General features: G+C 46.6%; 7 protein-coding genes across 7 annotated transcripts; 4 read left to right on the forward strand and 3 right to left on the reverse strand.

The window, feature by feature from the left end:
- The first annotated feature begins 671 nt into the window (after window positions 1-671).
- Window positions 672-1,445, forward strand: LOC103813357 (histone H1). The gene has a single exon (XM_009086609.4). It carries the CDS (start codon window positions 724-726, stop codon window positions 1,378-1,380), a length of 657 nt encoding a protein of 218 aa, XP_009084857.1. The 5' UTR covers window positions 672-723; the 3' UTR covers window positions 1,381-1,445.
- A 1,115-nt stretch (window positions 1,446-2,560) lies between these two features.
- Window positions 2,561-3,326, reverse strand: LOC103813359 (histone H2B 1/2/3/4/6). The gene has a single exon (XM_050970027.1). It carries the CDS (start codon window positions 3,017-3,019, stop codon window positions 2,639-2,641), a length of 381 nt encoding a protein of 126 aa, XP_050825984.1. The 5' UTR covers window positions 3,020-3,326; the 3' UTR covers window positions 2,561-2,638.
- Window positions 3,327-5,814: 2,488 nt separating this feature from the next.
- On the forward strand, window positions 5,815-6,311 carry LOC103813360 (histone H4). Its single transcript, XM_030237697.2, has one exon. The coding sequence runs from the start codon at window positions 5,840-5,842 to the stop codon at window positions 6,149-6,151; it is 312 nt and encodes a 103-aa protein (XP_030093557.1). The 5' UTR covers window positions 5,815-5,839; the 3' UTR covers window positions 6,152-6,311.
- A 272-nt stretch (window positions 6,312-6,583) lies between these two features.
- Window positions 6,584-7,100, forward strand: LOC103813356 (histone H2B 7). Its single transcript, XM_009086608.4, has one exon. The coding sequence runs from the start codon at window positions 6,620-6,622 to the stop codon at window positions 6,998-7,000; it is 381 nt and encodes a 126-aa protein (XP_009084856.1). The 5' UTR covers window positions 6,584-6,619; the 3' UTR covers window positions 7,001-7,100.
- Window positions 7,101-7,215: 115 nt separating this feature from the next.
- LOC127059133 (histone H4) lies at window positions 7,216-7,645 on the reverse strand. The gene has a single exon (XM_050970030.1). The coding sequence runs from the start codon at window positions 7,584-7,586 to the stop codon at window positions 7,275-7,277; it is 312 nt and encodes a 103-aa protein (XP_050825987.1). The 5' UTR covers window positions 7,587-7,645; the 3' UTR covers window positions 7,216-7,274.
- A 10,013-nt stretch (window positions 7,646-17,658) lies between these two features.
- LOC103813354 (histone H2B 8) lies at window positions 17,659-18,378 on the reverse strand. Its single transcript, XM_009086606.4, has one exon. It carries the CDS (start codon window positions 18,335-18,337, stop codon window positions 17,957-17,959), a length of 381 nt encoding a protein of 126 aa, XP_009084854.1. The 5' UTR covers window positions 18,338-18,378; the 3' UTR covers window positions 17,659-17,956.
- A 162-nt stretch (window positions 18,379-18,540) lies between these two features.
- Window positions 18,541-19,395, forward strand: LOC103813355 (histone H2A-IV). The gene has a single exon (XM_030237695.2). It carries the CDS (start codon window positions 18,709-18,711, stop codon window positions 19,096-19,098), a length of 390 nt encoding a protein of 129 aa, XP_030093555.1. The 5' UTR covers window positions 18,541-18,708; the 3' UTR covers window positions 19,099-19,395.
- Window positions 19,396-27,458: the final 8,063 nt, after the last annotated feature.

A 27,458-nucleotide genomic window follows, 5' to 3' on the forward strand; every position in this document is an offset into this window, starting at 1 on the left:
CCTGCATTGTGTACACGGAGCAACACAGCACAAACTGCTGTGCTGTAAAAAGTCATCTCCTTTGGTGGGACAAAAAGCCCCTCACGGGACTTCAACCTTCTCCTTGCCTTGCTGCATAACGCACTAATTGAATTTCTCTTAATTATTTCGAAAGAGGTAAATGATTTTGGACAAAGGAACTAATTTCTAATCCATATTCAGTACTCAGGATGAGCCTGTGTTACTTACTCCTCTTTGAAATCGAATTGCGACTAAAATATCCATCTAAATCCCTCATTTTCAGTTCAGATTAAGAGAAGACCCTTTAAAGAATATTAATTAATTGCTTTGGAAATCTAGTTCCCCACATCGCGGATTTTATTTAGAAGGAAAAACAAAAGTTTCTGTCTCTCGAGGTCTGTTCAGGTCCAGGACTCAGTGTTTATCGCCTCTTTTTTAGCTCACCCGTTGCCTCTTCGAAAGGAAACTCGGCCGAGGGGAACAAGAGTCTTTCTCCTCCACGCCGCTGCGAAATGGGGGGTGGTCGGTGGCGGAAATTCTGCTAAAAACAGCCGTTTTCGGCTCCTAAGAAACACAAACGGAGCGGGGCGAAGGGCCCTTCCAGCCGTGCGGCGGGGCGGGCCCTGCAGCGCACCAATCAGCGCTCGGCCCCGCTCTATAAAAGCCAGGCCGCCGACTCGCTGCAGGCCCAGTGCTCTGCCCGGCTCCAGACCAGCCGGTACCATGTCGGAGACCGCGCCCGTCGCCGCTCCCGCCGTCTCTGCTCCCGGCGCCAAGGCCGCCGCTAAGAAGCCGAAGAAGGCGGCGAGCGGCTCCAAAGCCCGCAAGCCCGCGGGGCCCAGCGTCACCGAGCTGATCACCAAGGCCGTGTCCGCCTCCAAGGAGCGCAAGGGGCTCTCGCTCGCCGCGCTCAAGAAGGCGCTGGCCGCCGGCGGCTACGATGTGGAGAAGAACAACAGCCGCATCAAGCTGGGGCTCAAGAGCCTCGTCAGCAAGGGCACCCTGGTGCAGACCAAGGGCACCGGCGCCTCCGGCTCTTTCAAGCTGAACAAGAAGCCGGGGGAGACAAAAGAAAAGGCAACTAAGAAGAAGCCGGCTGCCAAGCCCAAGAAGCCGGCGGCGAAGAAGCCCGCCAGCGCTGCCAAGAAGCCCAAGAAAGCGGCGGCCGTGAAGAAGAGCCCCAAGAAGGCGAAGAAGCCGGCGGCTACCGCAGCTAAGAAAGCGGCCAAGAGCCCCAAGAAAGCCGCCAAGGCAGGGCGCCCCAAGAAGGCAGCCAAGAGCCCGGCTAAGGCAAAGGCCGTGAAGCCCAAAGCGGCCAAGCCCAAGGCAGCCAAACCCAAAGCGGCCAAGGCGAAGAAGGCGGCGCCCAAAAAGAAGTAAGGTGCTTGAGAGGAATTGAGTCTACTCATCTAAATAAACCCAAAGGCTCTTTTAAGAGCCACCCACTTACTCTCAAAAAGAGCTGAAACACTGCGGGCTTACACCAGCAACCCCAAATCACTTCCTGATTACGGTGGGAGTTTACAGTTAATAAAGTTCAGATTTGGGGTACCAGTGCGTTCGGTAGCGCCTGCGTGGGAGATAGGGCCTTCCTTTAAAAGGAATTGTGTCCCTACGTGCAGTCTGGGAGCCCGGCGATAACAGCTGTGCCCGCCCCGCCCCGCTCATTGACCGGCGCAGCCCGGAGCGAAAAGAGGCGTTGTCGGCGGAGCGACGAGCGCCCTTTGCTCCGGGGCCCGGGGCAGTTTAAAAGTGCCGCGTCGGGCCGCGATTGGGCCCGCGCCGCCTTCCCGCCGCTCCGCCCTCCGGGGCCGTGACCCCCCCGCGGCCGTGCCCAGCCCGGCCGGCCGGTGACGCGCGGTGCCACGCATCGGCCCGCCCTCCTTCCCTCCCTGCCTCCCTCCATCCTTCTCTTCGAGCCGGGGGGGCTGGGGAAGGCGGGCAGGGGAACGCAGCAGGGGCGGGAAACGTGCGGGCCGTGCCGCTGCCATGCCCGGCGGCAGCTGCAGCGGAGCTCCGGTGCCGCAGCGGCGCGGCGGGGCAGGAAGGGCTGCGCCCCACGCTCCGATTCTCCCCGGCTCACAGTAAAGCTTGCAGTAAATAACTGATCGGCCCCTTTTTTCAGCAGTTATCTCCCGCATGACTCGGGGGCAGTGGTGTTTCACGCCCGAAACCCAGTCGTTGAGAATTCTTATGCTACTATCTATACAAACCCGCCTCAGAATTAAGCCGCCGAGACAGAAAAAACCTTTTGTTTATTGTACCGCTATAGTGCGCTGAAAGTAAATGTTTGGAGTAAAAGCATTTAACCCTTAGAAAAATTCAACCAATTTTACCTTCCCCACGGGACTTGGAATTGGGACAAGTTGTTGCTGCAATAAGTCCCTTTTGAGAAGGAACCGGATTAGAGGTCTTGAACAAGTGAGTTGATAGACCGCGCACAGACAAGGTAAACTTCTAAATAAATGAATGTATACATTTAAACTTGCTAGAGAGCACCACGTGATCCACTAATGACTGTGCAAATGTTAAACTATTTACGTACCTCCCCACTAAAAGCACTGATTCAGCCCTTTTATTGAAAAAATTGGTGGCTCTTAAAAGAGCCTTTGGGTTAGAAGTGACGGTCCGAGGCGCCCTACTTGGAGCTGGTGTACTTGGTGACAGCCTTGGTGCCCTCGGAGACGGCGTGCTTGGCCAGCTCGCCGGGCAGCAGCAGGCGCACGGCCGTCTGGATCTCCCGCGACGTGATGGTGGAGCGCTTGTTGTAGTGCGCCAGCCGGGAGGCCTCGCCCGCGATGCGCTCGAAGATGTCGTTGACAAAGGAGTTCATGATGCCCATGGCCTTGGACGAGATGCCCGTGTCGGGGTGCACCTGCTTCAGCACTTTGTACACGTAGATGGAGTAGCTCTCCTTACGGCTCTTCTTGCGCTTCTTGTCTCCCTTCTTCTGCGTCTTAGTCACCGCCTTCTTGGAGCCCTTCTTGGGCGCGGGGGCGGACTTGGCTGGCTCGGGCATGGCTGCACTCCCTGGCTGCTGGGTCACCGCGGAGTGCCGGTTGATGCGATTACTCCTCTATTTATAGGGCCCTTATGCAAATCGCTGGTATCAGAAATCAGCGCTTCCATTGGACGACAGGCGTAGTGACGAAATCGGCAGAACGAAGTGCTCTGCTATTGGTCCTTTTTAAACACCACGCTACGGTTGGTCGATGGTTCGAATTCTGTCAGCCAATCAGATGGAGCTCTTTCAATCCCATCCTTGGTGCTGAAGCTCCGCTGCGGCGCGGCCTCTTCCCGGCGCGGGGTGCCCCCCCAGCAGCCGGCGACTTCGGGGCAGCAAAACCTACTTAAGGGCATTTCTGAGGAAAAAACAAAAGGAAAACCAGAAACAAACAACTTGTGAGGGGTTCTGCTACTCTTCCCCCCCACCCCCTTTTTTTTTTCTTTTTTCTACAAGAAGGAGCATACCTTCATAGAATAGTCTGCATTTGTAAGAGCTACAAGAAAAATGTAAAAGGGAAAAAGATGCAACCAGGACATATATAGAGTCTGGAACACAAACACTGTTAATCGTGTTTAAAAGTAATTCTTTTGGCCCACAGAGCGTGGTTTCTTTTTCATCAGTTTAAATGAGATGGAAGCTGTGATTTAACTTGTAACATTAAATGAATGGATTTCTTCTCAGATGGAATAAATATTGGAAGTGTATATTTAAGTACAAACCATGATAACCTTAAAAATTAGATGTGGATTGTATTCTGCAGTTTGAAATTATCATGAACCAGAAAATCAAGCTGTTTTGTTAATATGACTTCGTTGAGCAAGAGGAAAACATGATGCTATTTCCTTTTGGAAACCTTAAGGACCATTCAAAGACTGGACTTACCTAGTATCAGAGGAGAAAGGTTCCTTGTATAGGCTCATGCCACCTATCTGGAATGAGTGACAAAAGGGATCTTAACAAGCTGGTCTTGCTTCTGCTCCTTTTTTCCTTTTTACCATGCTGAGCAGAAGCACGGATCCACAAAGATCCCCAGTCTGTATGTAAAGTAGTGGTGTCTGAAGGGAAGCAAAGAAATATTTGGGATATTTTTCCTTCCCAGTGAGAAAGACTTGCTTGAAAGTGCTTCTGCTGTACATTTCTCCTAAACTGTGGAGGCAAAGCAGTGTTTAAAAGAGCAGCTTAATGCTACCTTGGTTATCCTGCTGCTCTGTTTTAATACCTGGCTTCTCTCCACAGCCCTGCTGCCTCTCATCCAGAACAGGAATATTTGTTAATTTCTAAACATATCTTCATTTTAGTGTGGTGTAATTTTCTATGGGGAACACAAAGAAAAGAACCAAGAAGTCCCAGGAAAAGGTAAAGAACAGCTTGGCCATCAAAAGGAGACAGCACATAACAATGGGGAAAACTACAAATTTACTGATGATGAGACACATCTGTCTTGTGGTTGGGATTTGGGAAAATTTTTAAAATGCATGAGGAACCTTAAAATCACATTTGAGAATCTGGGTTGGAAGGCTGTGGATAGCTATTGTAGATCTTATAGTTGTTGAGACTGAAATTTTAGGCATAATTGTATGATTTGCTCCACACTTTGTCGCCTGTAGCTGCAAGTTTTCTATTCTAGTTTTGTAAATTGTTGAGTATTGTTATCATCTGAAGACCCTATAACTCCCTGGAGAAACATTAAATATATGGGTCACATTTCAACTGCAAAAAATAAGTGTACTAAAGAAGACCAAGGTGGAAAAAAGGAATAAAGAAAGGAAGGAAGCCAACCATGCATTTTCCAAAAAACCAAAAAACAAAAAACAAAACAAAAAAAACCAAAAAACCCCCAAAACCAACAACAACAAAAAAACCAAAACAAAAAACCCCACCTAAACACATGAACACTTAAAACTACTACAGGTAACTAAGATGATGGAACTCATTAAAATGAATGCAGCAGTCGAACAGCAATACATAAAAAATACTGGTTTGTGTGGAAAAAGTAATATTAAATTAAGAAAAACAAACGAGTGAAAGAAATAGTTTAATGGCTACCAGTAAAAAAGTGAGACAATGAAAATGACCAACACATGCCACTTTTTAAAAGAACGTTAAGTGGTAGAGATTTTTGTCATAGGTATAGTAGCAAGAGACCTAATTCAGCTCCTTCATCAACACATCAGACCCATAAACAAAACGAAGCTATGTAATCATTAAGTCTAGGACATGAAGCGCACAAAAGAATTTTCCCTCGGTGAAAATTTAAAGTGTTGCCCTCAGTGGGATTAAAACAAACAAACCAAAGAGCAGCACACTACTCCCGTTTCTGAGCTTTTGGCAGAACAGTGTTCATTTACCGTAGAAGCGGGACCGCGGCGCCCACTCTGTCCCCTGCCCGGCCGAGCCCTTGATCGGGGCACAGCTCGCTGGCGGCGGCGCAGCGCGGGGGGCGGCGGAGCCGGGCGGGACGCGGCTCGGCGGGCCCCGGGGTCGCCATTGGCCGGGCTTGGCTGCAGCCCCGCAGAGGCGGGTTCCCGCTCCGTAGCGGCCCCGAGAGCCCGCCGGCGGGGCAGGTCAGCCGAGCCGAGCGCGGCGGGCACGGGGGGACCCGGCCGGGATCCGCTCCGGGCCCCGCCGGGTTCGGGCTCCTGGGGGCGGGGCGGGCCGGGCCTGAAGCGGGAGCGATGGCGGCAAAGGCGCGGCCCGCGGGGGGAAGGGCGCGCACAGAGCCCGCCCCGGCCCCGCCCCGGCGCAGTCCTCAACCAGGTCGGACCGCCGCCCATATACAGCGGCGCGGGCCCTCTCTCAGCTTATTACTCTCTATAGTTCACCTGCGGCAGTATGTCTGGCCGTGGTAAAGGCGGCAAGGGGCTCGGCAAGGGTGGCGCCAAGCGCCACCGCAAGGTGCTGCGCGACAACATCCAGGGCATCACCAAGCCGGCTATCCGCCGCCTGGCTCGGCGCGGCGGTGTCAAGCGCATCTCGGGGCTTATCTATGAAGAGACGCGCGGTGTGCTGAAGGTGTTCCTGGAGAACGTGATCCGCGACGCCGTCACCTACACTGAGCACGCCAAGAGGAAGACTGTCACAGCCATGGACGTGGTCTACGCCCTTAAGCGCCAGGGTCGCACTCTCTACGGCTTTGGCGGTTAAACTTAAACGTTGTTCTAACTCACACTGTTTTAAACACCAAGGCTCTTTTCAGAGCCACCCACAAATCTCACGATTAGAGCTGTTATTACTAATCCTGTATCTGTATATGCAAAGTTATTAAAATGCTAAAAAAGCTAACGGGTAGGAATGTATTAGGTGATCTTTTCATAGAGCTAAGATCATTGATGATGAATGAACTGAGTGTCCGCCCAGTGCAGTCTGCATCAGGCACTGCATTTTTTTTCTAAACCCAGGACCCTAACTGCCGTCAGGATTGTGTAAATTCAGCGCCTGAGCCTGGCGGTTACAGGACGGAAGTGCCTGAAATTACGTTGGTACTTTCTACTCCAATAGGAAGGGAACAATTACAATCCTCTAATTTGCATAACGCCGTTATAAATAGGGGGGGCAGGCGCCATTTTCGATGTTGTTGTGCTACAGTGAAGATCCTGAAACAAAACCTTAAGGATGCCTGAGCCGGCGAAATCTGCTCCAGCGCCGAAGAAAGGTTCCAAGAAGGCGGTCACTAAGACGCAGAAGAAAGGTGACAAGAAGCGTAAGAGGGCAAGGAAAGAGAGCTACTCCATCTACGTGTACAAGGTGCTGAAGCAGGTGCACCCCGACACGGGCATCTCGTCCAAGGCCATGAGTATCATGAATTCTTTCGTCAACGACATCTTCGAGCGCATCGCGGGCGAGGCCTCCCGCCTGGCGCACTACAACAAGCGCTCCACCATCACGTCGCGGGAGATCCAGACGGCCGTGCGCCTGCTGCTGCCCGGCGAGCTGGCCAAGCACGCCGTCTCCGAGGGCACCAAGGCTGTCACCAAGTACACCAGCTCCAAGTAAAAGGATAGTAAATTATAAACCAAACGGCTCTTTTAAGAGCCACCACACGTTCGTAATAAGAGCTGTGATTGCAATTTTTTTTTTTTTTTTTAATGTGGACTACGTAGTACGAATTCAAGAACAGTATAGGTACAAACTGTTAGTACACAACCTCTCAGGGTTTTTTTCCTCTCAAGAGTAACTTAAGTAACTTCAAGCTCTATTTGTGAAATCTGTGTGTGGCTCTGAAAAGAGCCTTGTTGTTTAAATAGTAAGAGTTAGCACTACGTTAAGTTTAACCGCCAAAGCCGTAGAGGGTGCGACCCTGGCGCTTAAGGGCGTACACTACGTCCATGGCTGTGACAGTCTTCCTCTTGGCGTGCTCCGTGTAGGTGACAGCGTCGCGGATCACGTTCTCCAGGAACACCTTCAGCACACCGCGCGTCTCTTCATAGATAAGCCCCGAGATGCGCTTGACACCGCCGCGCCGAGCCAGGCGGCGGATGGCCGGCTTGGTGATGCCCTGGATGTTGTCGCGCAGCACCTTGCGGTGGCGCTTGGCGCCGCCTTTACCGAGCCCCTTGCCGCCCTTGCCCCGGCCAGACATGATACCACCACTCGTCGCAGCTGCTTAATTGGCGCCATTCTCCCTGAGCGGGGTTTTATTACCCGCGGTCCGACCTGGTTGAGGACTGCAAAGGGAGGCGGGGTCTCCTCCCCTGCCCCGCCTCCCCCCGCGCGGCCCGGACGGTGCTTCCCGCGCGCTTTCCCTGGCCCGTGCCCGCCTCTCCCGATCGGGCCGCGCCCGCCCCGCTCTCAGCTCTCGCCTCCTGTCACTGCCCTCCCGCCCCGCCCCGGCCGTGCCCCCCTGCGCGGTCACAGTTCTCCCGGAGCTCTGAGACTCCGCCCGCAGCAGGAGCGGGAACTGCCGCACCCTCTTCCGGCGCCCCCTTCGCCTTCCTTCCCCGCTGCCCGCGGGTCTGCGGCAAAATCCTACCAATGCGGGCCCTCGTCCTGCGCTCCCGCCCCGCCTCTCCGCTGCTCTCTGCCCGCTTATCCCGGCTTCTGCCTCGGACGCTTCAAGTATTCCTTTTTAAGTTTTTGGTTATTAGCATTTGCTTGCATAGACGCCTTCCTTGGAGAATTTATAGAATCTCTGCCAACCTTGTCCTCTGCCACCTACAGCTTCTTTCTAAATTCTTTTTGTTTAAAACAGCAGAAGGAAACACTCAAGCTGTGTCATGGCTAGAGGATTTTTAGTTTTTTCTTTTTTTTTTTTTTTTCTTTTAATGCAATGTCGAATTTTCTTAGTGAGAATTAAAGCGTGAAGGGTTCCCTGGCTTGTGTTTGTTTTACTGGGCTTTGTTTGTTTGTTTCCCTGGAAACACAAGCACACACATACGCTAACATGTACATCTTGTCTGTCATACCTTTACCAATCCAGTGTATTTTTGACCATTTCTAGGAAAGCTGGGAGCACAGAGAATTCTAAAATAAGAGACCATAAGGAAGAAGCCACTGCTTGCAACAACATTTTCTGGGAATGCTTCCTACTAGGGAAGTAGGAGATCTGTTCTTGTTCTGCACTGTAATGGAAATTAAAGACAATTTCAAGTTTCTCACGCTAATGTTTGGGTTATCCCCTTGCTAAACACTGAAATACAGGTGAATGTTCCAGTACTACTAAATTTTCCAGATTAAGGCAGGATTACATGAAGTAATAATTTTTTCCTTCCTGGCATAGATACTATTAAACTAATTTATAATGAGACTAAACTCATTTTCACAGTTAAACATTTGGGGCCGCTTGGCATTTTCCTTTTCTAGTTTTAACAGCAAAAATTTTCAGCAAATTCTATTGATTTTGGGTAATAATAAATAATCTTTTAGGTAATAGAGGAATATTGACATAGAAATAAATAAATCTTTAAAAAGTATGAAAATAAGAATTTCCAAAAGAACCTTTTAGGGATTTCATTTTTATGTGCTCTCTGGTTTTATTTGCATTTAGTCTTCATATTCTGAGAACTCTTAGCATTATAAAACATTTTCACTGGCAAAATTTTGTGAAACTGTTTTGAAAAAGAGAGGGGGAAAAAAAGTGCTGCTGTAACAATATCCTCATGCCCTAGCATCCTTCTTTCTTATTAATGACTCACACATTTTAGGGCAAGAAATTTCTTTCTTTACCTCCTCTCACTTAACCTCTCAAAAGTGTAGTAGACACATGATCAAAAAGGAATTTGCTGTCATTTTGTAAGGGAGATTTATCCAAACTACTTTTTCCACACTCAGGAACATAAAGAAACATGTTCTGGGCTTGGTTGGTTTTGCTGGGGTTCATTTGTTTGCTTGCTTGTTTTAATATCTGTGGTTCTCTTTCAGCTCATTCTCTATTTCCCTCTGCAGCAGACAACTTTGTTGAAAACTCTCCATCCTTCTTTTACGAAACCATAATCTTACTGATAGAATCTATTTGATAACTCAGGCAACTGCCTGGTTTGGAATTGTGCCTCCAGCATTTAGGGATGCTTCACAGTGCATTTGATTTTTATTCTTCCCTAACATGAGGCCCTCTTGGCTTTCCTGGCTGCTCACCTTCTGATAAGCACCACCAGGCAAGCTTCCATTTGATTCCTACATTTCCTCCACAGGAAAGTGATCCATCCATCAGCACATGTGTGACATCCTCCTGTCGCATCAGCCTGTTACACTCATAAAGCAAAAGCAATTAACAATTAGCAGCTCCAACCCCAAAACCAGCATGTTAAATAAAGACATCAGCAGTACTGATGGAGAAATGAAACAGTTGTGGAAAGATATCCATGAGGAGGAGGAGGAGTAGGGTACCATCCCTTCTGCAGTAGGAAATGCCTGGTGGAGGCTCATGCAGGCTCAGGGGGGCTCTGGGAGCTCTGCTGTACATTTCTGAGGACAGGGGTGAGGCTGTCTCTCCTGTGCAGCTGAGTTTTGAATCTGTCCCTGGACTGTTGGGTGAATTTGTGCAAACTTTATACTGTACTTTTAGTTAAATTGAGGATAGAAAGTAACTCTTAAACACTATAAGTAACGTGTTAAAAAAACCGAACCAGAAAAACAACAACAACAACCAAAAAAAAAAAAAAAAAAAACCCAAAAAAAAAAAACCAAACCAAAACCCCCAAAAAAACCCCAAAAAACCCAACAAACCTCACCCTCTAAACTCTTGAGGATGAAAGTTTTACTACTTGAAAATGTTCTAAAATACAACATGTACAGCTGCTTGCAAAGTACTGTGCATTATGAAATACCTCTATAATGTAGTCTTGCAGCCCTGCATTTCAGGGCCTTTAAACTAGAAGAATTTTATAAGGATGGTAAGAAATTCCTATTCTTCCCATTTAGAGATCCCAGTCACAGATCCTTGAAAACATATAATGACTGCATGTACACATGCATACACACAAATAGTTGTAATTCAGTCCTCACATCACGTAATCAGCATTGAACTCACTTTTAATTTTACTTCTGTGTAGGCTGCACTCGTGCTGCTGCTGCTGCTGCTGCTGTGAGGTGAACTCGAACTCTCCATGCACCTCCCTGAGCAATCACAAAACCCAGGAAGGACTGGCCTGGAAATGCTGCAGACTCTTACAATTTTCAAGCCCTGGATGAAGAGGTGAGGTGACACTTTTGTTCTGAAAATATTTCTGTGTTATATTGGCCTACACTGAGAATACCAAAGGAGCCTGAGAGTGACAAATGTTGGCAACCCCTCCATTTTCCTTTGGTGTCTGCATATTTACCACTCTTAAGACTCTTAAATGCATCCCTCCTGGAAGTGAACTAGTCCACATCCATGTAGTGATCTTAAAGATGACAACAACAACCTGTCAGATGAGTTCTCTGCCTGGGAGAACTGATGGGAAGTTCAAAACTGGCCCAAATAAGGAAAATAACATTAAATTTCAGCAACCAACAGAGTAATTCATTTAGGAAAAAGGAGGGGAAGATACCCATCCCTAATGTTCTATTTCACAACATAACTAAATTGAATTGCAGCTGGCCCTGTTTGTTGCTTAGAAGTATTTCCATTTCAGCATGACAAGGATTTTGACAGAGCTAGTTGACTGCAGCAAAGCATTCAGAAATTCCCAAATGCTCCTTATCATTGCATTGGTGCAGTGGAGATCTTACCTGCTTTTCATATATTATCAGTAGCTGGAATTAATTCAGGAAACGTTCAGGCCTCAGCACACTGAATTAGCATCTAAAACACATTGAGGCAATGCTTGTGTCTCAAACACTGCTTTGTTTTGTTTATGTGGTTTTGGTTTTGCGTGTGTGCTTTTTTTGGTCATGCCTCTCACATCATGCCTTCAGCTCTAGATCCTTATGTTCATTACAGCATTGGCACACTGTCCTAAAATCCCTGGAATCACATGGAATACTTACAGAAAAGTATATCATGCACCCTCTGGATCAATTACTTTCCTATTGATGGCATCACAAGTTGAAGCTCTTACAGGTCAAAATTTTGCATAACTTTACAGATCCATTTGATGGATCAGTTCTCTGCTTGGAATAGCATAAAAATAAAAATCCATGTGCAGAGAGAAAGGGAATACTCATAAATACATCAAATACTCATGGCATAAATACATCAATACTCACGGATCTTCAGAAATAGAGAGTGATGAGCAAGGATAAAGTGTAGAGAGAGAAGCAATAAGGACACAGAGGATACATACTGAGGTTTTTTAATATCTTAACTACATTTAACCCCCCCAAGAGAACAGATGACAGCACAGCAGAGCTCAGCAAGCCCATGAAGAAATCATCTTCATGTTAATGGACTAAAACCTCACAGTGCTTAAGGGTAAAAGAAGATGAAGGATGTGGAACCAGACATGGACCTGAACATTGGGATTCCATATAAAGAACTGGATAAAGCACCACAGGTGACCCAGATGAGAGCAGCGAGGAGGGAGCAGCGTTGGGGCAGGGCCACGCTGCCCCTGACATGTCCTTTGCCACCCCAGTGTCCCTGCAGGTGAGGGTTTTGTGCCTCTGACACCTTACCCCAAGAGCAGGCTCGGGCTGAGGCTGAAGTGCCCAGCACCATGGATGGCCTGGAAGAGAAAGATGTGGAGAAAGCAGGGCTAGGGCACTGCCAGGCTCACCTTGGCAGGTCTTGGGTGGCACCAGTGCCCCTGGAGCTCTAGACTTTGTGGCTCTTTGAACCTGAAGCCAAACCAAAAAGCACCTTTAGACTGAGATGCAGGGCACCATGGGTGGCACAGATGACAACAGCATGGAGTGAGCAAGGTTGGGGTATGTCCTTTGCCACCACAGTGTCCCTGGAGCTGCAGGATTTGTTTCTCTGGTCCCTATCAGTCATCACAGACTGGGACTGAGGCCCCCAGCCAGATGGGCTTACCCTGTTTTGTATACAAGTGGGTTTAATTCAAACTCAGCACGCATTGGCTTTATGCATTAATGTTCCTTATGTTTTATGTATTAATGTTCCTTTGTTTTGTTGTCTTTTTATTCCTGAACCCTGGCATTGCCATAACAGCTTCACTGAGAACAGAGCTTTCCATCTTGTGTTACTTCATAGTCTTTTACAGGAAACTTTCATTAACTGCATTCTGCATATTCTCATGATGTATTAAGTAGTTTAGCATTAGTGGCTGGAGTGGTTGTAGCATTAGGCCACAAGAGCTGACCAAAATAAAAGGTTTTGTTAAAAGCTGATGCTGCTACAGTACCCAAAGCAGAATGAAAAAGGTAAGGAAGGACCAAGGAAACAACTCCAAGAATTGAGGTAATGTCAGATGAAAAAAAAAAACCAAATACGAAACCCAAAACAAACAAACAAAACCTAAAACCCAAAACCAAACGCAAAACAAAACAACAAACACCCAAAACCCCCAAACAAAACAGACAACTGAACAGAAACAACTTATGGTCTTGGAAATTGAGTGCTGGGTGGCCTGTGTGGGACTGAAGGTTAATTTTTGGTGTAGTGGTCACTCTTCAGATCCACCCAACTCAAGCTGTAACCTGAGAACTAATGAAAGACAAATGGGAAACCTTCACCTGGACAAGAGCATTAATCAGCAGGATCCTGGGATCAGACCCAGTGTAATTAATTCCATTTTGGGACTAGGTAACAAAGTACTTCCTAATATATAATATAAAATCTTCATGAATGTTCATAGTGTTGTGACAGTGTTGTTTGCACATCTACAGTCTGACAGGTGCTGATGCCCAGGCTGAAGACAGAGTGTGACCTGAGAGTGGGAGAGGAGAGGGAGGCAGTAATGCAGCAGGGCAGTGCTGGCCAGGCTGTAGGAGAGCTGTGGCTGGCCAAGTTCAAACTTCACTGTGGTGGACTCAACAGGTGATTCAGATTGTGAAAGAGCCCACAAGAGGGACTTGCAGATTAAAACATGTTTAGGACCTATACTTTGCACACTGGCTTGCATGGAAACCACCTTTACAAAATACTTACATGACAGTAGTTAATTCAAATGAGAACCTTGCTTTCATATGGATATGTATCTGTTCAGATTTTCTCAGAAACTAATAGCTGTCAAGTAGGACTGATTAAATTTTTTTTTTGTTCTAGAAAGATGCTGTCATCAGACCTTTTATGTATTTGGATGAAATATTTCAGCAGAATGTCAGTAGTGATGCTCTATTTTACCTGTTGGGACTGATAAGAATTTTCTTCCAGGCCATGATTTTAATTTGTGCCAGTTGATCCATGGAGGATGGCTAAAGGGCCAGGAACAGTCCTAGCCAAATATCTTGCTGAGCATCTAAAATCACCTGCAAAAGCACTTTGATTACCAACAGCAGCTCTCAAGCCAATCCTCAGCTGCTCAGCACAGAGGTCTTGCTCACATCCAGCTTTGCCTTGGCAGCATTCTTTTATCTCAGGCTCCCCTGCAAAAAGCAAAGAAATGCAGCTGAGCCTTGCTGGCCCCAGAGGAACCTCCACTTTTATTCTCTTGGACTTAGGGAATCTTGCACCATGTGCCACCCATTTGCTGTGTGTTACACCCCAAAACTACTTCAAGCTCAGGCATTATGATTTAGAGTTTATATGAGCCCTGAGAAAAATGAAAAGCACTGCACGCCTTTCTTTCTCAGCTGATAAAGTGTTAAGTGTTTTGCTACTATTCGAGCATGCAACTCTCTCTGAATGAATCCAAATAATACTTAATTTAGTAAAACAGTTTGAGGTCTTCAAAAGATTAGAGGAAAAGTGAGAAGAGATGAAGGCAAATAAAACCTGTCTCCCCATCTCACTGCTTAAGTATAATTTGTTTCTTGAACATGCAAAAAAAAACCCAAACAACCAAACCACAAAACAAAACCCCCATCATTTCTGATGCTACATTTTGCTGAAATGTAACTACTCTGACCAATGGCTTCTATAAGACATCAAATATCTTCTAAATAAACTACCAGAAAAAGCTATTTTACTTGATTTTTTTTTTATTATTATAAGCTTATGCAAACAGGTCCAGGTAAACATCTCTTTTGCCATCTGAGAAAACGAAATGAGTGAGCTTTCACTACATCTCATTTCTGCAGTCCCAGCAGTAATCCACAGGAAGAAAAAAATCTGTTTGGAAAAACACAAGTTATATGTCAATGAACAAATCTGGGGGGTTGGATGAATAAATCACAGAAGATGCTTCTTGATTCCCAAGGCACCGCTCCCGATATCTCCCCCCTCCCTTTTAACCCTCCCAGGTTCAGAAACAGAAAATGGCTGAAAGTGAGAAAAACAGAGGAAAGAAAATGGTGTCGAGGCACTTGATTGGTCAGATTTTGCTGCAGAGTCCAAGTTTCTCACACAGAGAAGGAAATATTCCTAGAATGAAGTTTTTATCAGCTGTTAAGACTAAACTGAGCCTTGCAATCTTGGGCTTTTCGGGAGATATATTTCCTCTAAGCATTTCTCAGTGGCTCCTTATTTCCTGGTTTAAATGAAGGCTGTGTCTAACTCAATCCAGCAGCTTCCTAAAGCCTCCGGTATTCATTTGCAGCATCGAAAAACCAAAGGGACACAATTTCCAATAATTCAATGGAACAGCAGGCTCCCCACATCACATAAAACTACCTGAAGCATTAATATATATATAAAAAGGTGCCATAAAGTCCGAAATAAATTTAGAAATGTACTTTTTCAGGCAACTATAGATCTATCGACTAGGAGAGCAGGGGCAGTGTGTGACTGAATATACGGTCAGGGAGAAATCAGTTTTCTAAGTAGGTTCACAAAAATCACTGTACACGACCAATAAGGAAAAAAATTAGAATTTTCTCCTTTTAGAAATTATTCTAGACTTGCTAAGTTTCCAAGCACAGATGCTTCTTGGAAAACACCTGCGGTAGCTTCAACACATCTTTTTGGGACCCTCAATAACGACAGAGAAGATTGATGCAACCTAAAATCTCTAACCATTAAAGATGCCACGAGTGTGGCCCTAGACAAGACATTAGTAAGGAGCACATGATTTGGGAAAAGGACTCAGAAAAGATCCTTGCGTCCACCTTGTATTCCACCCGCCCCCCCCCACCCCCACCACTTTGGGAAATATTTTATCTCGGGAATAAAGAGTAGTGCTTGAAATGGGCTGAAAATGCCCGCGGGGCATCGCTCACGACCAGGAGTGGCAGAGCTCTGAGAAAAACGCTGATGGAGTCCTTACAGGGAAGGCGGGAAAGGAGTTTTTGCGCTTTCAGAAACCTAGCGAGTCCCACGGGCCCTTCCAAAAAAGAAAAGAGGAAAAAAAAAAAAAAAAAGGGAGGGGGGAGATACAATGTTGCTGCTAGCATAATAAAGCAGTAAACTGAAAATGGGTGCTGTTAAATGAGGGACAAAAAGGCAGCACTTTAACAATACACAGGACGCAACTTCTCTTATCATGAGAACAGGATTCTATAGAAGTGCTCTTCTCTACGAACTCAAACAAATGATTTTCAGACAGATGAAATCCTTTTATCTATGAAATAGGCATCTTCCCTTTCAGAGCAGGGAAGACCATGTTTCTTACGAACCAAAACAGAGGGCGAAAAAACATGTAGAAAGCAGTTATTAACCCGAAAGGAAAATTTGGCTCAGCATTATCACCCTGAAAGAATTAACTACTCAACAGTTTTGCAAAATTCAGGATCTGATTCCTACCAGATCCGATTTAAGCATTTTGCTTCATACTTACTTGACATGCCAGGTCTTCTCGAAAAAATACACCCAAAAACCCATCACTTCTTACGCATAACTAGAAATTTACAGCTCCTTAGTGACGTTGTGGTGGCTCTTAAAAGAGCCTTTGGGTTTTAACGATGATCTGAAGCTTCCGTCTACCAACGGTTTAGGCGCGCTCGCCGCGGATGCGGCGGGCCAGCTGGATGTCCTTGGGCATGATGGTGACGCGCTTGGCGTGGATGGCGCACAGGTTGGTGTCCTCGAAGAGCCCCACCAGGTAGGCCTCGCTGGCCTCCTGCAGCGCCATGACGGCCGAGCTCTGGAAGCGCAGGTCGGTCTTGAAGTCCTGCGCGATCTCGCGCACCAGCCGCTGGAAGGGCAGCTTGCGGATCAGCAGCTCCGTGGACTTCTGGTAGCGCCGGATCTCGCGCAGCGCCACCGTGCCGGGCCGGTAGCGGTGCGGCTTCTTGACACCGCCCGTGGCCGGCGCGCTCTTGCGGGCAGCCTTGGTGGCCAGCTGCTTGCGGGGCGCCTTGCCGCCCGTCGACTTCCGCGCTGTCTGCTTCGTGCGCGCCATGGCCGCAGAGAATCCCGAACTGCACAGAGAACGGACACTGAGCGGGAGCAGCCACAGGGGCAGCTATTTATGGGCACCAGCGCGCTGTGATTGGCCAGCGCGCAGAGACGGGCTGCCATTGGACAAGGGCAGAGTTTGAAAATCCCGCGCGGTGGAGGTGGGGGGTGGAGAGGACCCGCCATCGCCGCCGCGCCGCCGCGCCCCCCCCCCGCCCTACGGCTTCCCCCCCTCCCTCCCCGGGAGCAGCCGTGCTCCCTTTTCTCTTATCCCTCAGCTCCGCCCTGCCGAGCGGGACTGGCGGCGGCCCGGAGCGCTCGCACAGCTCCAGCCCGCGGCAGACGCGGAGTTTTTACTCTGTCTCTGCGCAGTTTTCTCGAGGTCTCTGCCCGGGATAGCCAGGATTTAACCCCCTTGTAAAAGGCGTTTACCAAGCCTTCCCTGTGCATCCCGAACTATCTGAGGTTCGTTAAAGCGCTCATTTTCGCTTTTCTTTTTTTTTTTTTTAATGTTTTTTTTTTTTTTTTATTTCTCTCCAGTCTCTTCTATTTCCTTGTAATGTCTTATTGTGTTGTCACTTACGGGTTTCTTAATCCTGCCCTGCCGCGTTTCCACTACGCCGTGGTGTACGTTATTAATGTTTCCGATATTAATAAAGTATACCACTTCCTTGTGAAACCTCTAGGATTAATAAAAAATGCTGTGCTCTATACCGTAATGCACCTGCTTTGCCTGTCCCTATAGGTTTCATTAAACATCGTCTTTAAATCATTACAGACTAATCCCTAGTTTTCCGGGTAAACAAGCCACTTTGGCTTGTGGCCAAGTCCCTCCAAAATGACATCTCATATTTAAAGGAGACTACAAACTGTCTTTGGGAATAACTAGTACGAAAAATTCAGAAATTAAGAAATGTTTAATGGCTTTACAACTTTTTAGGCGCCTACCATGCTTTTTATAGACATGTGGGACCAACTGACAGAACAAAAAAGACTAGACAACCCAAATCTTTCCACACACCTAAACAGGATAAACGTTTTCCCATCATCTTCCGACAGCGTGTTCTAACCCAGGGACTAAAACAGTACCACGTACAAGCACCACTCACCGAAAAAACCTGTGATCGACTCTTTTACTGAATATATGGGTGGCTCTTAAAAGAGCCTTTGGGTTAAAAGTGACGGTCCGAGGCGCCCTACTTGGAGCTGGTGTACTTGGTGACAGCCTTGGTGCCCTCGGAGACGGCGTGCTTGGCCAGCTCGCCGGGCAGCAGCAGGCGCACGGCCGTCTGGATCTCCCGCGACGTGATGGTGGAGCGCTTGTTGTAGTGCGCCAGCCGGGAGGCCTCGCCCGCGATGCGCTCGAAGATGTCGTTGACGAAGGAGTTCATGATGCCCATGGCCTTGGACGAGATGCCCGTGTCGGGGTGCACCTGCTTCAGCACCTTGTACACGTAGATGGAGTAGCTCTCTTTCCTAGTCTTTCTACGCTTCTTGTCACCTTTCTTTTGAGTCTTGGTGACAGCTTTCTTAGAGCCTTTCTTGGGAGCGGGAGCGGATTTGGCTGGTTCCGGCATTTTACGGGTCTGTCTACACCTGGCTACAGCAGGAGCGACGTAGGTACAAAGCTGAGCTGCCCGTATTTATAGAGACGGTATGCAAATGAGATGACTCAATGCTGTCCTTGCCCATTGGACAGCTCGGGACCCTGACGACACATACTTTGCATCTTCCATTGGTCCACTTTCACATCTGCATTCCCATTGGCTAAATTCACAATCCCTTTCTCCACCAATCAGAAGTCCAAGCTACCCTCAGAAGGAAGGTATAAAAAGGCAGCGTTTAGGCTCTCCGCGTACTTACATCCTTTTTCGGCTCCTTTTCCTGCTTTCACGCGCCGTTTCCTCATACTTGGCTCTTCTATTTTTTTAATCCTTTTCTGTGAGCCATGTCGGGGCGCGGGAAGCAGGGCGGCAAGGCGCGCGCCAAGGCCAAGTCGCGCTCGTCGCGGGCCGGGCTGCAGTTCCCCGTGGGCCGCGTGCACCGGCTGCTGCGCAAGGGCAACTACGCGGAGCGCGTGGGCGCCGGCGCGCCGGTGTACCTGGCGGCCGTGCTGGAGTACCTGACGGCCGAGATCCTGGAGCTGGCGGGCAACGCGGCCCGCGACAACAAGAAGACGCGCATCATCCCCCGCCACCTGCAGCTGGCCATCCGCAACGACGAGGAGCTCAACAAGCTGCTGGGCAAGGTGACGATCGCGCAGGGCGGCGTGCTGCCCAACATCCAGGCCGTGCTGCTGCCCAAGAAGACCGACAGCCACAAGGCTAAAGCCAAGTAAATCTCATCTGAAGAACAACCCAAAGGCTCTTTTCAGAGCCACCCACATCTTCCTAGAAAGAGCAGGAACGCTTGACCCCAGGAATACATGCTGTGTTTATATACCTGGAAACTTGAGATCTTTAGGGGTGGTGTCTACAATTAGTCTTTGGGCTCTGCCTTAGTGTTCGGTCGCTTCCTCCCTTTTTTATCCTAGAAGTTACTTATGTAAGCTTGCGTCAATTTCCCTTTTTGAAAAATAATAAAAGTCAGCGGTTGCCACCGATGAAATCGGTCACCGCTGTATGATTTCAGAAGAGATGTGGACCCTGCAAAGCTTTGCTCGCTGCCTCCCTGCCGGCGGGTTCCGTGGGGGTTCAGCGCCGCTCCCCCCGGGGCAGGAAGGGCGGGGCGGGCCGCCGCGGCCAATGCGGCCGGAGCGCGGGGCTTTCAAACCGCGGGGAGCGGGGCCCTCCTCTGCCCTGCCCTGGGCTGGAAGGGCGGCTCCAGCGCCTCCTGCGGAGTGAGTGCTGCCGTTTTCTGCTACCGGTGCTTCTCTTTTCTCTTATTTGTAACTTAAAGCCTTCAGGCTTTAAAATAACCCTCAGTACTTCTCTGGGGCGCAGTCCAGGAGGGTTTCCAAAAGGTGGCATTAGGTATTCTGAACTAAGAATTCATTATTTTGATAGGTGATGGTGACAGCTGCAGAATTGGCTCGAGTGCCAGTTCGTGTATCAGCCCTATGGAAAGTCACATATGCGTGGGAAGGGAGTCATGATGTACTAGTCTGGACCTGAACTGAGGTTTTAATTCTTTCTCCTTCATCCTGGCAGCATGAGTGGTGTTTTAAAGTGCTCTAGGCATTTTTTCAGCAAGTTTCCTTTACTTAAAAAATTATGTTCTCATGGATTCTGCTACCTCTGCTTTGCTGAAGTCTTCGGTACCACTTTTGTGGATTTGGTAGCCTTAGCTGTGTTTTTTGGGGCCCTCAGTTGCTGCGGCTGCCTGGGCCTGCCTGGCTGTGGGAGCCCCTGGCACCCCGAGAGAGAGGGCACGGCCTTGGCCATGTGAAAGCTGTGGTCTTTGAAGCCGCCAGCCCCTGCATGCCTTTCCTCGGGGTACCAGGGGCTTGTAAATCTCGGGAACAGGCGAGGGATCGGGATTCGCAGGGAGGAGCTTCTGCGCCATTGGTGCCGGAGGTGGCCGCGCTGCTGGGGGACGGCGGCAGCTCCTCTCTCCTCTGAACAGGTCGATTTTGGGGGGTTTGCCTTTGTTCGGCTTTTTTATTTTTAATTTTGTTCCCACTGTGAAGAACACGGCGTTGCCTCCTTTGTTAGAATAGGTGTAGATAAATGACGCTTTTGTTTTTCGTTCCGTAATGTTTTATGCTGAAAACTGCCCGAGGGGAAGGCAGGAATGCAGCGCCGGGAGCCCCCGAATGAGGCTGCCCAGGGGCTGGGGAGGGAGTTTTCTTTGTTCCTTAAATCGTCCCTTGAGGATTAAGGCCAGGAAAACTCTGCTTTTCTTTTTCCTTTTTTTTTTTTCCCTATCTTTTTTTTTTTTTTCCCCGGTGTTGTGCCTCAGGAGGCGGAGGAGTGAGTCACTGGGGCGTTGTGTTAATGGAAAATGTTTTTCAACCAGAGGGGGAAGATAACGTGGGAGTGCCCGGCTGAAATCTTGCTTGGAAACAAGATAAGAATCGTGGGTCTGTTTCTAAGCGGTATATGATTCTTTAACAATTTTCAAAGGTTGAGTTCTTTTCCTTTGGTATTTTTTCTTGTTGTTGTTTTGGGGGTTTTTTTCGGGTTTTTCCATGTTTGTTATTTTGGATTTTCCTTTTCTTTCCCAAAATAGTCAGAGGACCTTTTTTCCTCCTCGTTTTTTTAAATCATCTCTGTTCTGCTGGAAGAAATTGCATTAGATATTAATCATCTACCATTCAGAGCTGGACTTTGACATAGCAGTAACTGCAGGACTTAATTGGTAACCATTCTGAAATATGAGGCTAGATTTGGGTTTAAAACCCTTCAGGATTTTTTTTTTCCCTTGTTTCATAATATCAATTTTGCTCTCTTTTGCATATTTGGGGGAAAAAAGCTTCCATTGATGTATATTTTGTAGAGAAGGAAGAGATTATGTGGGCCAAGAGAAGGGAATTGTTTTGTACAGAGTTCTGATTGGGCCATTTGAAAATCCTGAAAGAGAGGCCTCCGGGGTTTCATTTTTTGAACACAGAGTGTGAGGAAGGAGCATCGCTTTGCAAGAGCAATGTTCATATTTCCTTCTCAGGCACTTCAGTTTTTATGTTCTGCTTCACTTGGAAATTGCATGTTTTGGTTTTGTTTGGTTTATTTCTTACTTCCCACCCCCCCCCCCCGCTGATGTTTTAAAAATCATTTGAAAAAGACGTATTTTAACCGCTTTCAATTAAGATATGGGTAGATTGTAATCTAATGTGAAGTGTTTGTTTTGTTTCTTCGATGATGTTCCTCGGTAGAAACTTGTTAAGGTCGGTACTGTAATTCATTAAGTTCACAGTTTCATTCTCTGCCTTTCTAGCCATGTTTCCTCCTTGAGACAGCTCATGTAATGAGCTGAGTTTCCTTACACAGAGATTAAAAAAAAAAAAGTTGCGTTCTCTATTCCATTGACAGCATTTTCATGATGGGTTTAAGTATATTTTTGTTAGTGCAGGAGATTTGATGAGTTCTGTGTGCTAACTCCTCTTTTTCTTCAGCTAAATTATGCTTGGAATGTTTTCATACAATTGCTGCATATCCGTGTTTCTCCTGACCAGTCATTCACAACTAATGTAGAAAGGCAACATATTCTTTTACCTCGGGTAACTGCTTGTTATAAATGCAAACATTTTCTGCCTGCATACCACAGTTAAATGAAAGGCTATTCCATTATATAAAAGGCTTTTTTATCTTGAAATAGAAGAGAGAAATGTATTATATGACCTCTTTGAGTATGGGACAAATGGGGGTTAAAAGTGGTGGTTTTCTTGAAAGCACAATATTTTATTTCATTGCAGATGTGTAATTTCCCTTCCCAAATATAGTTTCATCTACCCAGCCAACCTAAATTCCCAAAAAGGAGGAAGGCTTTAGATTTAAGAACAGTGCATCACAGATGCTTTTGATCATGAAATAAACATTTAATATCATACACCCCTAATTTACTATTGAACTTTAGGTCCACACAAAATATATCCTAATGCTAAAGTACTAAGTAAAGTACTAACCATAACATAGGCAGGGCAATCTCTCTGATGACTTGCTCCCAAGAAAATGTTACTTAACTTGTAGTTATCCAATAGCTTCTTGTTTTTCCATAGAGCAGGGAGAGATAATGTGCAAGACAATATTAAAAAAAAACAAACAAAAAAACCCCAACCTCAAAATGAAACTAAGCTCAGTTGCAGAAACATTCAGAAGGATTCTAAGAATCAAATTTTAAAAAAGTGATGTTATAAAAGAACATTTACTATTAGGCTTTGTCTTAGTAACCACAGAGTGCCAGAAAAAGTCCTTGGATATTAATTTCCTTCCAAAAATCTTATTCACATTGTTTTGGTTTTGTTTTTTAGTTGGGTTTTGAGGTTTTTTGCTTGAGTTTTTTAGTTTGTTTTATAAAAAGACTGTCTATGCTTGATTTTTGTCTAGTGACCTGATTTAGGATAGGATAGAAATAGTGTTCCAACTCCCTTGATAGTAAGCAGTCTTCCAAAGTCTTAGAGGAAGATCTGATTGTAATTTTGTTTGTTTGTTTGTTTCATGAGGATTTAATTTAGGCTAGAAATTTTATCGAGAATGTAGGCAAGATAGAGTGTTTACCTAGACCAAACGTGAATGGAATTAATTAATTACCTGACACCAATGCTATCCCCAGGATGCTCTACGCTCTTCCTCGTAAAACTTCAATGAACATTTGCATCACATAGTCTATGCAACTGTTAAGCTTTTATAATTCTTTTGTTAAACTGCTCTCAAATTCCTTCACTCAAATTTTTAGTTTCTTTAGTATCTTTCTGCAATACCGAAATAAAATACAGTTGGAACATCTTGCAAATCTGGTGTTAATCTATGTAAACAATTTGAATAGTACCATTAGTAATTTACTTTTCTTAAACACTTAAGCCCAGACCTGCTCGGACACCAAAAGTACGTTTGAAAGAATAAGTTACTGTTTTTTTCTCTAAAACACATAGTACAAGATCAGTCTAGACTTTGGTAAACATGTAAGAAACTGACTTTTCTCCATCCACACGGGTTTGGAGGCTTTGATGCTGACGCTGAGGCCGTTTGTGTGGAAGTGGGAGCCAAGTGCAGCTCCCACGGCTGCAGACACGCAGCGGCAGCAAACTGCGTCTGTTCGCAGGGCACAGAAATGCTCGGGGTGTCTGCCAGGAATAGCGGATTGCCGTAAGCCCGACCCTTGTGTGCCTTTCCCTTTGCCTCTGAGACATCCCTGCCCTTTCCGTGGCACGGCTGAGGGAAGGGGAGGCTCCATCGCTCCGGAGCGCTCCCCGGGGCCGGATCGCCGCTCGGCTCGGCTCGGCTCGGCTCGGCGGGGAGCGGGGGCCGCAGGCACCACCCGCCTGGGCTGCAGCAATTTCCAGCCAATCCTGCCAGGGAATTTCCTCCCTCCCTCCCTCCTCCTCCTCTCCCCTCCCCCATCCCTTCCCCTCCATTCCGTGTGCTTGCCTTCCCTGCTGCCGCTTCCCGTCCTCCCCCCGCCGCGGCCCCGAGTCATTTTCCTTGAATTTCCCTAATCCGCAGTCGGTGACGATGGATCCGCTGGAGGACACCGCGATGAGTGACGAGCACCTCGCCCTGCCTGCTGGTAAAACCAGCCTGTGTTCTGAATGCTTCTGGTGCTCCTTTTTCCAGCCTGTGCCTTGTGCTTTGTCACTGCCGTTTATTTATACCGTGGCTGCTGCCCGGGCTAAGGGGAAAAAAACCCCACAACAACCAAACAAAAACAAGCAAAGGAAACCCTGAACAACCACTACAAAACCAAACCAACCCAAGGAGCAGTTGGGATGTTCCAGCTTGCCCTGTTAGAGAATATTTTGTTTCTGCAGGCTTCAAAGCTGAGAGAGTAATGGGCCATCCTACATGATCAAATACTTCTATCAGGAGCCCCTGATCATTGCATCCTTCCCCTCCCCTCGCCCATTCCGTCCTAGACAACTCAATCCATGGCTGCAGTTACAGAAACAGCCCTGCCATAGCAATAGGGCTGATGCAAACAAACCTTTTTCCTCTCCAGCAGACACCTCTGTGTATCACATCTTGCAGAGGGTGATTATTTCAGGCCTCTGCACTCTGCATACAATTGGTACTTCTCTTGTCAAATAGAAAATAAGTCCTCTTCCTGTAGAAGCTAGAGGTTTTTCCTGTCATGAGATTCCTCTACGGCCTCCACAAGTATTTTCTGAGAGAATCATGCGAATACCAGCACAAACCAGGGTGCTAGCAACTTGGAAGCCCAGAAAAACAAACAAACAACTAAAAAGCAGTAGTTAAGCACTCGAATAGGAGCTTTTTTTTGGGTAAGTTTTTTGTTTGTTAGTTTGGTTTTGTGTTTTGGCTGGGAGGAAAGGGTAGAATCTGTTTTTTGTTTGGGACTGGTGTTTTTTGGGAAGGGGATTTGCTTTTGGCTTTGGTTTTTTTACCTGGTGGAAAAACCAAACTTGATCCTAAGGAGATGCATGTAATTAAATGGATCAGTTTATAAGCTATTTATCACCAGTGTTAGGGCTGGTGCAAGCATCTGTGTAATCCAGAATTGATTTCTGTGAGGAGAGAGATGGCACCAATTTCTTCTTTCCACACATCATCTTTCTCTCTTCTCTCTGATTTGAAAAAGCTTATAGAGTAAGCATCTATTTACTTTTAAAAACTGCCTAAGAAATTTAGACAGCATTTCTGATATCAGTAACCCTTGGGTTGCATCTAATTTTATGATTAGATTAGACTTCACTAAGTTTGATAGACTTAACTATTGACCTCCTAGGTAGAAAAGATTAGCAGGAACATCTTCAGTCAGTAGTGGTCATTGTTCTGAAGGTGTCCTAGTATGCTTAGTAGAAAAGCCATTTTAAGCATTAAATCAGCTCTATGGCTTTTCTCAGAAATTTCTTTACCTCTTGCAATAGTTTATTTATTTAGAGGCCAGAAATGTGCACACTGTGCTGGGTGGAGCTGTTGCACACAATGCTACAATGGTACAGAGATACAAAATCCTGTTTTATTCCCTTTTCCTTTTCTGGTGATTCTAGACATTCAAGTGACTTTCATTGTAGTGCTTCTGAGCATTGAACACATTTGCTTGATTTATTTCAAATGTGGTTTTCAAATGTGGGAAGATTTTTTTTTATTAGGTGCAGTAAAGGTAGAAAATGGTGGTGAGACAGTTCTGAAGAGTGAGTTAAGAATCAGGCACAAGGGGAGGACAGGCAGTAAAATTGGAAACTATAGCTGGAAAAAAGTAAATAAATGAAAATTCTGAAGTCTATGGTTATTTAATGACACCCAAAACACCCAGAGAGCCCAAGATATTAATGCTATACAGGTCATGGCAAGTTCCCTGTTGCATAACAGAAAAATAAAGATTTATTGTGTTAATCACCAAAAGGATGGTTGGATTTGCCATTTGATCACCCAAACCATTAGGATCCAATTCCACATCTATAGGCAGTGAAGTTCCCATTAGTTTCTAATCCCCAGGGTGTGTGAGGACTGCTGATTGTCAAAGGACCTTGTAGCCACAAGGAGTTCATACAGAATAGAATGAGCAGTGGATAGTGTTAACAAGATCAAAATTTAATTACTGTTCTTACATAGAAAAATGAACAAGAGTGAAAACTGTTATTGCCTTGTAATATGTAAGCACCATAGGTAAAAACCACATATATTATTTAAATGTAACTTTGAATGCTCTGTCAGAGGTGGACTCCACTGTGAGTGGGCAGGAGCTACCATGATCCATGCTGGTGTCCAGCTCCCAGCTGGAGGAGTGCAGCTCCAGGTGTTTTGGCTCTGGCCTTGGGCACACACCTGCAGGTAACTGTGTTAGCCTGATGCACAGCCAGGAGGAAATCCTGCTGTGCCCTGGACAGACAGACCCAGGGGCACTCAGTCCCTGACCCAGGTTTATCAGATTAGCCCAGGCAAATGAGAGAGAAGATTAGGATGGAGTTGACCAAACTTCAGAGGGTCTGGCAGTAATTTAGGCACACACTGAGGTGTGAAAGGTGTGATTCTCCTTTATTGTGTGGGGATAACCGCTGGCCCTGCTGACAGGGGCTGTGCAGGGATTGGGATTGACAGCTTGGAGTCTCCACGTCAGTAGGGTGCACAAAGCTTTAATTTTGCTTGTGCAGCAACTTTCAAAAATATTTTCTTTTCCTCTCAGGGGAATTAGACAAGTTCTGTAGTATCTAGTCGTGTTGATCATTACTCTTGGCAAAAATCCATCTCCATTTCTAGCTGGGCTTGTACATTTCATATGACAGTGCTCTGGGATGCTCATCTCCCTAGGAAGATGATGCAAAAAGAGAGTATTCCTTTCCCTCACAAATGTTTCATCTAAATAAAGTAGCACTATCATAAGCTTTTCCTTTAGGAGATGAACCAAATCTGTATCTCTGATATTCTGTATTTCCATCAGGATACTTTTATAGCTGATTTAAAACCATACCACAGAGACTTTGTAAGGTTATATTAATTCTCCTAAGGACATGTGCTGGCTGATCCACTGAGAGATCAGTAACTCCTCCTACTTAAGCTCTCTAACAGCTTTCCTGAAAAGAAAAGCAGATCATTAAAGAGAAAACAAATTTGAAAATCACTTTTTTTTTCAACAGCCTCCTCAAGTGGATGGTTGTCTTTTGGGATGGACAGGAGCGTTGGGAGGAAAGTCAGGATGAGAGACTGAAAGCAGATGCAGAGGGGAAGAGAAGTGCTAAATCACTGATGCTCCTAGAGTGAGCAAAGAAGTGGAGTCACTCTCTCAGTTATTCCTGCCATCCCCAGCCTGTTCTGCACTCCAGCGTACCCTGACTGCCTGCCCACACCACGGGACACGGCTCAGGCTCTTCCAAATAATGCTGCCTGATCAGGAAAAGCTTCTGCCCATGCTCTTCTCCTATTGTCCTGATTAACAGGAAAAGATAGATGGATAGATAGATAAAAATCTGTAGTGCATATACTCAGCTGTTGGTTCTGAGCAAAAAAATAATCCATGTAGATGAACCACATCTACAGTGGGGGATGAACACTGGCCATTAAATGTGAGACTGGCCATAAAGTGAAAGATGTCATCTAGGAAATGAAGTGTTATTTCAGAATTCAGTGAATTCAGATTGCTTAG

Source organism: Serinus canaria, chromosome 1A (assembly GCF_022539315.1).
Source record: "Serinus canaria isolate serCan28SL12 chromosome 1A, serCan2020, whole genome shotgun sequence".
NCBI lineage: Eukaryota > Metazoa > Chordata > Aves > Passeriformes > Fringillidae > Serinus > Serinus canaria.